Source organism: Parambassis ranga, chromosome 2 (genome assembly GCF_900634625.1).
Source record: "Parambassis ranga chromosome 2, fParRan2.1, whole genome shotgun sequence".
NCBI lineage: Eukaryota > Metazoa > Chordata > Actinopteri > Ambassidae > Parambassis > Parambassis ranga.
In genome coordinates this window covers 3,228,873-3,239,038 of record NC_041023.1, presented here as the reverse complement: position 1 = coordinate 3,239,038, position 10,166 = coordinate 3,228,873, and the positions used below count along the sequence as shown (strand labels likewise).

At 44.0% G+C, this 10,166-nt stretch overlaps 1 protein-coding gene across 2 annotated transcripts in view; it reads right to left on the bottom strand.

Moving 5' to 3' along the window:
• Positions 1 to 5,718: 5,718 nt before the first annotated feature.
• erf (Ets2 repressor factor) overlaps positions 5,719 to 10,166 on the bottom strand; it is a 29,683-nt gene continuing 25,235 nt past the window's right edge. For both annotated transcript variants that reach the window (XM_028433357.1, XM_028433366.1), the window contains exon 5: positions 5,719 to 10,140. In XM_028433357.1, coding sequence (XP_028289158.1) covers positions 9,490 to 10,140 — 651 coding nt within the window. In that variant the 3' untranslated portion in view covers positions 5,719 to 9,489. The remainder of the gene's footprint in view (positions 10,141 to 10,166) is intronic.

Genomic DNA, 10,166 nt, shown 5'->3' with positions numbered 1-10,166 from the left:
GAGAAGAGGCGGCGCTGCGTGTCAAAGTAAAATTGATGGACGGCGCAGCGCGGCCAATCACAGTGTGGGAAAACACAGAACAGCTGTTAGGAGAGCGAGGCTGCGGCGGCCAATGGAGCCGCTGTGTGGGTATGTCTGCGACTTTATACAGGCACGCAGGACGGGAATGAAAGCTTTCTCTCCTCCTCTGTCTGCCTGTCTGTCATCGTTTCTTCTAGATCATCCCTCCGTCATTCGTCTACAGACACAAAGAGAATCTGTGTGTGTTTATAAAAACACAATGTTTTAATGGACTAAACAACCAGTGTCATTCAACACAGAGGAGCGAAATGTGAAAAACACGCTTCATATATTCCGTCTTCAGCTCTCATGTGTCTGTATGTGCTGTGCAGTCAGTGGAGTGTAATCCATGTAAGCCACAGGTTGAGTGTAGTTTCAACAGGAGCCACAAAGAACACCAACTCCCAAATTCTCATGCTCTCTCTCTCTCTCTCTCTCTCTCTCTCTCTCTCTCTCCTCCATCCCTCTCACAAACTATCTCTTCCTCCCTCCCAGCTAAACAGAGGAGCTCTAAACAGCACAGCATCCCTTAGTCCCGCCTCCTCAGCCAATCAGAAGGACCGCTGAGGCATATACGTCACCAGAGCAGCGTGTGATTGGCTGAGAGGACCGGGGTCTGCAGGCCAATGACCGAGTGCTGTGGTGAGGTCATTATGCTTGTTGCCATCAGCTTGGCCAAACAGGAAGAGTGAAACCCCAGTGAGTAAGTTGGTCCAAACGTGGGATTATGGTTCCTAAGAGAGTGACCCATATACACTGTGGGCCTCCCTGCACACACACACACAAATACACACACACACACTGTGCTGTGTGTACACAATGAGGCGTGCCTGTGTAGGAGCAGGTACAGGTACAGACTGTAATACACTGAAGAATACAAGACAACATGCAAACAGACGCAAAAAAAAAAACTTTTGTGTGTGTGTGCATGGATGCACACACACAAAACACACTCCTGTGCAACACGCACAACACGACACAGTGGCATCCCGCTGCGATTTCATAAGACACTAACAGTGTGTGTGGATTGCTGCATAGCAGTGTGCGACATGCTGTTTCTATAGCTTACAGGCACAGATGGCGAGTTTGGTCAATGATGATACAGAGCCGGCTGGTTGCGGCAATGCAGTCACACAAACACACAGACACACACGCATACACACACAGGCAAGCGGCTACACTTAGCCCAGCTACACACAACTGGGTGCACGCATACAAGCAAGCACACACACACACACACACGCAGCAGGCGCAGTGAAGTTATAACATGCCTGGGCGTTACATAAGCTGTACGTGTACTGAAGCGCACACACACACACTCACTGCGCCTAGTTCTGTGCATGCACACACACGTATACGTGCACACTTTTGTGTATATTGTGCAAACCAAACAGCCTCTTTGAGCATGCAAACATACACACATGCACTTGTTGTCTGTGCGACAGTGCATGTTTGTCTGTCATCAACCATGTACACATGTACAACTTATGTGAAAATGCTCCCCCCTCCCACACACACACACACACACATGTAAGTGCAGGGTGAGTGGGATCTCCAGACATCTTCCACACCCTGGATAGTGAAGCACTGCAGTCTCTGTCTCTCTCTCTCTCTAACTGATTGCTCATTCATTGTAGACAGTGTGTATTCAGAAATGTAGGGCGAGTACAGCTAGCATGCAACTTTGAGGGGCGGCTGGTTTCGTAAGGCGCCGTCGAGAGACATTAGAGAGAGGCAGAGAGATTTAAGTCTCTGCTACGTTCCGAATGAGGCTGGAAATGAAAGTGCGAAGGCGAGCTGGGAGACTGTTACTCTGAGAGGATGAGGGACGAAGAGACAGACATGAATCATACAAGTGACAGAGGAGGAAGAGGAAGATGAAGAGCTGCACACTCAACGTGACTCTCTGCAGCACAAGTCAAGCTGTTTGTGAATGAGCGCCATAAATCCAGCTGGTATTAGCACCTCTGAGCACTTTCTAAGAATGAGGCAGAGAGCTGTGGCTAAGCCTCCCCCCCACCCTCACTTTACACTAAATGCATTATGGCCACTTAACTGCTAAACAGCTCCAGGGACCCTGCACTGTGCCTGACCCAACACTCTAACACGCTCTAATTCAAGTGTGTGTGTGTTTTAAAAAAAGAACAAATGGAGAGCGAGATGAGTCCGACTCTCTCCTCTCCTGCGCCCGGGCCAGCGTTTTGAAGTTGGATAGGTGCACCGTGGATTTAACAGCCTGCACCTGCTCTGAATAAAACTATATCTGAGACGAGTGCGCTGGCTCTCCAGGCCGATGCAGGGGTAATTATCTACGAGAACCTGCAAAACTTTAAATAACTCAATCAGCTCAGGAGGAGGGATTCTAAGGTTAACTCTGGAACTGTGGTCACACCTGAATTTCACTCAACTTGTTGACAAAACAAGTCAAAAATGAACTAAAGCAACTAAATCCTGAAGAGGCTCAGGAGGAATCCTTCACTTTCTGAGCATCCACAGTTCTAAATGAGACCTTGAGAGAGAGAGCAGCTGCACATTATCACCAAAATCTAAACTGTAGCACGCAAATAATGAAGTCTCTGTCCAGAAATCATGATCAGGTTACTGCAGAAAATTCATTCAAATTCACTATTATATCATAGAACTATATAATTTTAGCTCATTTTGTATAATTTGAGTGCATTTCAATTAGTGTTTTTATAATATGATTAGTAATTACAACAAGCAAATTTGCAATTTATCTCAAAACTGGAGATATTAGATAAGTAGAAGTTGGTTCTAACGGCTGTTTGCACGGTCAGGAAGTAACTTTAAAGCTCAAATTAATATACATAAACCTGTTGTTGGTGGCTTTGTAAGTTTTTATCACTGCTACTTTTCACTCAGGTTGCATTGTGGGTAAACATGTATTCATTGAACCTGCTGGTTTATCTTATATGTGTCATTAAAAATGGCTCACATCATTATTTTAACATGAACTAAATAGATTTTATTTTATGCCTCAGCAGTGACTTCATTTTTCTTTTATTCTAAAAGAATAAGGTTTTGCCTCTGCAGCAGTGACCTGGACTGCCCAGCAGATGGCGCTGTCGCCTGTGTGAGTAAAAAGTTCTGACCTACATGAGAATGTACAGAAAGTTCAGTGCATTTGTTTTCATGCTGAATTTTTATATGAAATTTAATTTAAAAAATTCAATATCATCTGATAAATCTGATGCTAAATGTATTATAACTGAAGAAAGTTGGAGGAGAGCTATTGTTTTCACTGGTGGTTGAATACAAACTAATAATTAAACTATTAAAGTTTAAAACCTTCACATCGCCTGCTCCTCCTCATGAAGGGACACTGAGCGTGATCACTGCCCATGGAGGTGAAAACAGTGACCCAGCAGCAGCTCTGAGCAGCACTTAGTGGACGCTCTTTTCACGTGACTCTCACTGAGCCATGAGGACGAGCTGCATCCAGAAATACTCACACAGAGCTGCTGCTGCTGCTGCTCAGGTAGCAGCTGCCAGCGTGTAATCCTCCACACAAACATCAACATGTCTTCACCTGGTCTGAAGCATTGTGAGCACAGATTATGACTTTATCACCTTTTTTTACAGATTAAATTATGTTATCTAAATAAGATTAGATTAGGTAGGTGGTTATATTTTATTTATAAATAATAAACAGGTCTGTGCTATTAATAAGATGCATCTTACCAGGTTTAAATGCTGGAGGTCCAGAGGTTTCACTGTGACCTGCTGAAAGTGAAGGCGAAGACCCTGCAGGCGTCCGGCAACAACGCATGATAATTAGCCTTCTGTTGTGATCTGGTTTCTGTCCGGGGCTCTCGGGATGCTGACCTCTGACCTTAGTCTTCATCCAGAAAACAATCCCTCCCAGCTGGGGGCCAAACAGCCTGTCAATCAGCCTCCTTTTAATGCCGCCTGTCCCCTGCTGAGATCATGAATGTTTTGAAGCAGGGAGAGATGAAGAGGAGGAGGAGGAGGAGGAGGAGGAGAGCTGGAAAATAAATGTCAGAATGATAAACAGGATTTTTACAAAGAGAACAGACAGGTATCACAAAGAGAGGAGGAGACATTTGTATGAAAAGTTTAAGCTTCTTGGATTCTTTCAAGAAAATAAGATAATAAAATGTTTTGTTTTGTAAACACATATCAAAGGAATTGTGTAAAAACATCCTTATTACCTTCTATTACCTCTTTTTAGCTCGATGAAAACATTGTAAATTGTGATGCTGCAGCATACGGGCGGTTAGCTTAGCTTAGCTTAGTTTAGCTTCACACAAAGACTTAAAACTAGGGAATAACTGAGCCTGGCTCTGCCCAGTGGTTACAACAATCTTCCAGACAGGCAGCTGATCAGTCTAGACTAGAATGCGTGTTTACATTTGTCTGTGAACATACTTTAGGCAAACATTCATTATAAAACCATTCTGCATTTCTCGCTTAATCCCCCCCAGACCCTGCCAACTCTCGCGAGATTTCCTCTTCGGGATCCGGAAATATTAAGCCTGCAGTACTGAATGCTGACAGCAGGGGGAGCCAGAGTACAAGTGAGAAACTAGAGGGCTGCAAACAAACAGGCAAATACACATAAAGGACATAAAGGCTGCACGTTGGTTTTAATGAGGTTTAAATAAACAAATACACAAAAAGTAGTCAGTGACTGCAGAGGTGCATCATCCCTTTAAATGCACCTTAGTACCTTTATGTCTTATTAGCACTGAGTCTGGCAAAACCTTTAACTGTAAATACAAAGTGTTTTTGTCACATATTAGATCTAGTTAGTCACTAATTTACTATTTTAAGTAATGAAGTACACATTTAGTTTTAATATCTCAAATATCTCAAAAACTTTCAACAACAACAACGTAAGGTGATACAAAATGATTCAAATCAGCGTAGACCCACGTCGTCTATGAAAGAGATTTGCCAGTCTGGTGAGTAATTAAAACTTCCATGTTGGCAGAAGTGAAAACACGAGGTGGGTGGATCACCGAGGTGTCATCTGGGACACAATTAGCATCATAATTATTAAAGGGATTTTTGTCAGGGCAGTCATGACTCATGGCGGCTGACCACATTTATTCTGCTGCTGCGTTTTAAGAACAAAAACATGAGCTCCGCTCGGATGTGTATCATAAAAACACGTGTGTCCTCTGGATGTGTGCAGGTGCAATAACACAATGAAAACACCACTAACACACTAACAAGCCGCTTTCAGAGAATTTCCGGCACCTGCATACAAAACAGAAAAGGTCTGCAAACATCCTGACATTTTCCTATTGTCATCAACAAATCCGTCTAACAAGGACTGACAGGAAAAAAAAAATGCCACCCTGAAGAGGAGAACGTATGAGACTTTAATGAATACTTGACTTGAAACAGAGAGAGAGGCGAGCTGGCAGGCTGTTGAATAAAAAAAAACTGAAGCATTTTCAGAGCAACAGGTAACCAGACACAAAGTCAAGATCTATTAATATAATCATTTATCAAGCGTAATCACATCTCCTGTTCCCACAGATGTTCTGTTTACTTAAATAAGATAAAAATAACCCCTCAAATCCAATAACTGAGGGTTTTTCATGACTAATTTAATGTTTTTGTTCTAAAAATAAGCTGATAAAATGAAATAAAGACAGAGAAACGGAGCATTTTTACCTTTTTTTAATGAACCCTGATTATTGTTCAATTACAAATGAAGATGAACAGATAGAAGGGAAACAGAAGTACAGGTGGATCCTCTCCTCTGGAGCGACACCTCGCCGCTCAGGTGGCCATGAGAGGAAGAGACGTCCAGAAAAGAGGACAGGGCGGGACGCATGTGAAATAATACACTGGTTAAACAGTACAATGCTCTTTTTTCTTACAGAATCCTCAAAAAAAAAATGGAAAAAATATATATATATATATACACAACATCCAAAAAATGAAAACAACTGTATCTTGTATCCCCCTGTCCTGTATGTCATGTGGGGACTAAGTGACCCTCCTCTTGTCCACAGTAACATGGTTATAAAATCAGCACAAGTATAAAAAAAAAAAAGAAAAGAAATGAGAGAGGCTGTACTAAAGCTGACTAAAGAGTTCATGGGAAAGAGTGCAAACTGGAACAGGAACTCAGAAAACAGGAATTCATGGAGAAGAGGCCGGGCCGTGGCAAGAGGGTACAACATAATCAAAAATGTTAATAATATAATAATTACAGGAGTAACAGTAATACGTCTGGAAAAAACACAGAAGAAAATGAAAATATCAGTATGGATGAAACTAAAATGATCACCCAGGCGGGGGGGGGGGGGAAAGTTACTCTGATGTTTAGTTTGAAGCCACAACAGGTAAGGCAGCACAGGTGTAACAGTTCAGGAACAGCTGGGTGTGTTTATTTCTTCTGTCCTAAGCTCACTGATTACTGACCGAGGGTGTGTGAGCCTTTTATGCAAACCAATCAGGAGGGTGGACGAGCGAGACTTCTCTGCGTCTTATGAAGGAAAGTCAATAAGACATTTCTGGGGCCCTAATACACAATCAAAGACTTCACTATTTCTGTGTAGGCTGTGTTGAGTGGCTTTGTGAGTGTGTGTAGTCAGTATAACCATAGAAACCACACATTCATTCACACACACACACACACACACACACACACACTGACCAGAATGAGCGAGTCAGATTATGGGAAGTCCCTCTCTCTCCGCTGAGGTTTTGTTGTGCCGTTTCCTCAGTGTTTGTGTGTGTGATTGGGTGTAGTTTCTCTGGTCGTACCGTCTCCTCCACAGAGACACACTGAGAGGGTGTCTGATGTCACATGTGATGTCATGTTTCCCTGTATTGTAGCCACAGTAAAGCCTCACCATAACCAGGACAGTGTGTATATGTGTGTGTGTGTGTGTGCGCATGGGCAGGGTTCACACAAACACACTGGAGTCCACAGTCCACAGTGAACTGTAAAGTCCAGTGGTATGAGCGGCTGTGGTCTGGCCGGGTTCACGAGGTGACGGAGCTGAAAACCTGCCGTCCTCCAGTCTGTCCTGTTACAACCTGCACCTCCAGGTATTTGTTTTTTTTTAAAGTATAGCAGATCTGACTTGGCTGAGGTGGGTGGAGTACACTGAGCAGTGACAAACTCAAAGTGAGTAAACTCCACCCGCCTGCCAGTCCATGGATGATAAAACAAACAACGCTGACCCAGGTCTGGTTAAACTTTCACACTAGCTGATCCTGAACGTCCCCCTGAATACATGATAACTGTTTTTATTTTATTTTATTTTACAATATAAATATAAAACTCTGACACCGGTGGGCTTCTGTCACTGCAGCTCAGCGGTCAAGAGAAGGCAAGGGTGAGAAGAAGGCAAAGGCTGAATTATACTGGAAATAATATGCCCATTAGAATATATACACATCTTTACCATTAAAAATAGTAGCATTCTCCTGATTTGTATCAAATTACCATATTGAAATATAATATTTGAATTCAATATATTTTTGAATAAAATATATATGTGTAGATTTGCTTATTCTGTATCTCATTTATAAAAGCAGAAGGCATGGCGGTACTGTGTGTGTGAAGATATTTTGCTGGGGGAACTCGATAAAACTCATGTTGGCTTTTAAAAGAAGGCACAGTCTTCTCGGGAATTCCTTAAAATGGGCACAATGTCGCCTTTATCGTTTTGTTTTTTTAACTATACGAATAAAACATCATAAAAATAAGTTGTTTATCTCAGTGAAGGTTTGCCTGAGTTAACCTTGATGCTTGACATTCATTACATGGTTTCCTGCTTTTCCCCTTAAGATGAAATCAGCTCGCTTCAGTTCTCAAAAACATCACATGAACAGATTCGGCTATTATATCCACAATACAGAAAGCCCTCAGATCACTGCAAATGCCCTAAAAATACTGTCCATGTCCTTAAAAGAGGCACAAACGTCCTTTAACAGAAAGAAGACATGGGGGAATGCAGAAGGGAGCTGCTGATCTGTACGTTTAAGGGCTCAAACATTACAAAATGCCCTCAAACCTCTAAAACCTCTCCAAGATTGTGCGAAGTCACGCAGGGACACGATGAGCTGAGACACCTACCGTGTCCTCCAGGCCTGATGTTTGGTCCACACACACACACACTCTGAAATGTGTGTGTGTGTAATCACAGCCTTGCTAGAAGCTGTTTCCTCATTTTCAAGCGAAGAGAAACAGGAGAGGAAAAAAAACAAAAAAAGAGAGAGATCCGGTGCTTTCCTCCGACGCCCGGGTGGTTTGGCTGTACAACGGGAATCACGTCCACTTGCTGAATAACAAAAAGTCAAAACAATGCCGGTCATCTGTGTGACAGGTCAGAAGCAGGGACGCTCAGTTTGTTAAAATCTTCCTCCTCGGGTTTGAGCTTGTTCTGTACAGTTCATTCATCTGTGTACACTGTAGTGAAGGATGAGCAGAACACTCAGTCTGATCAGTGTCCAGGAGAAAAGACTGTGACTACAGAGTTCTTCTTAATAATCACCTCCTCCCCCTTCAGTCTGTGAGATCCTTCAGAGTAAGGTCTGTTTTTTTTTTCCACTGCCCTCCATCTTGTAAACGACTGCATGGGAGAATGGTGCAGACAGAGAGGCACTTCTATAATCTCTATCAGGGCTGTTATTAGTCTTTTTAGTAACATCAGGATGTGTCTATTAGGGCGAGGACAAAAAGAAAGAGGGTGGGTGGTGGGGTGGTGGGGGGATCAGGAGGAGGGCTCACCACCTTCAAGTGAGCCAGACGTGGGCGAGAAATTCATTAAAACTGTGTCCTACAATCCAGGCCGCCTTTGTGTGCGGTTAGGCAGGATCTGTTCCAGATCAACAAATAGTCCCATTAAATCCCATTAAAGACATAATCTGGGCACACATCTGACGTTAACCATGGCGTAACTGGCACTACAAGGGCGCGGGAGGCACTGACGAGGCAGTGTGCAGGAGACTCTCTCACTCTGAGGGGGCTCTCATATGTAAGTCAATATACAAACTCTTAGTGTTTCCATACGATACTTAATGTACATTAGAGGCAACACAGGCACATGTGTTAGAGATCATAATGCCTAGGACCTGAACGCTCTATCAACACAAACGCAAAAATGGCAACAAAGCCTGAAAGATAATTATGTTCGCACTCATTTTGCGAACATGTCGTGTCACATGTCGGACTCCTGCTGAGCAATTCAAGGAGCTTATGGGGCTGTGAGGTCAGTAAAATGTGGCCAAACGCTCCTTTTTATACGTATTCAGACAAAATGAAGGTGTATTAATGGTTCAGTCTTTCGCTCCATTTTAGCATTTGACACGCCCCAGGGCCAAACTAGAACCTGCTACGTTTACTGGCTAGAACTGACCAGACTTTTTAATGTGACAAGCCTTCCGACGTAGATTTCCCGTGTGAGTTTGTCGAGCTCAGCAGCCGCTGTTTTCCAAGGACAGCTGTGCTGTAGCCCTCTGCAGCTCCGAGCTGGCTCTGCGCTGGGTGGGAGGTGGAGGCAGCTTCAGCCCCAGTATGACACCCCCTCCTCCTCTTCCTCCTCCATTCTCCACCTCGTTCACTCTTCTCACTGCTGCTGGTGCCTCCTCTCTCTTCGCCTCCACTTCATCTTCTCCCTCAGCCCTCACTTTTTTGTCCTCCGCCTCATCCCTCTCGCCGTCCGCCTCCATCTTCTGGTCTTCGCTCCAGCGGCGTTTGAAGCGAAGTTTAAGCGGGATGCAGCGCGTGCCTCCGGGGCTGATGGGAGCTGCCTGTCCAGGCTCACTTTTCAGGTTGATGAGAGGAAGGGGCAGGCTGGCGCCACCAAGAGGAGGGGTGGCAGGAGTCTTGAAGACCTCTTCGTCATCATCTGGGTCATCATCAGGGTTACTGTGGGGAAGAAATGGAGCGGAGAGACTGCTGCCATTTCCATTAGCCTGGTGATGGTTGTTGAACTGAAGACGATGCTGGCGAGCTGCTGGTGTGAAGATGTCAGCTTCGTCATCTTTGTGATTCATCTCATCTTCCTCGCTGATGTCTGTCACCTCCACCTCTTCTTCTGACTCAATGTCTGATGTGGGCTCCACCTGGAGAGAAACAATATTTTATGGTG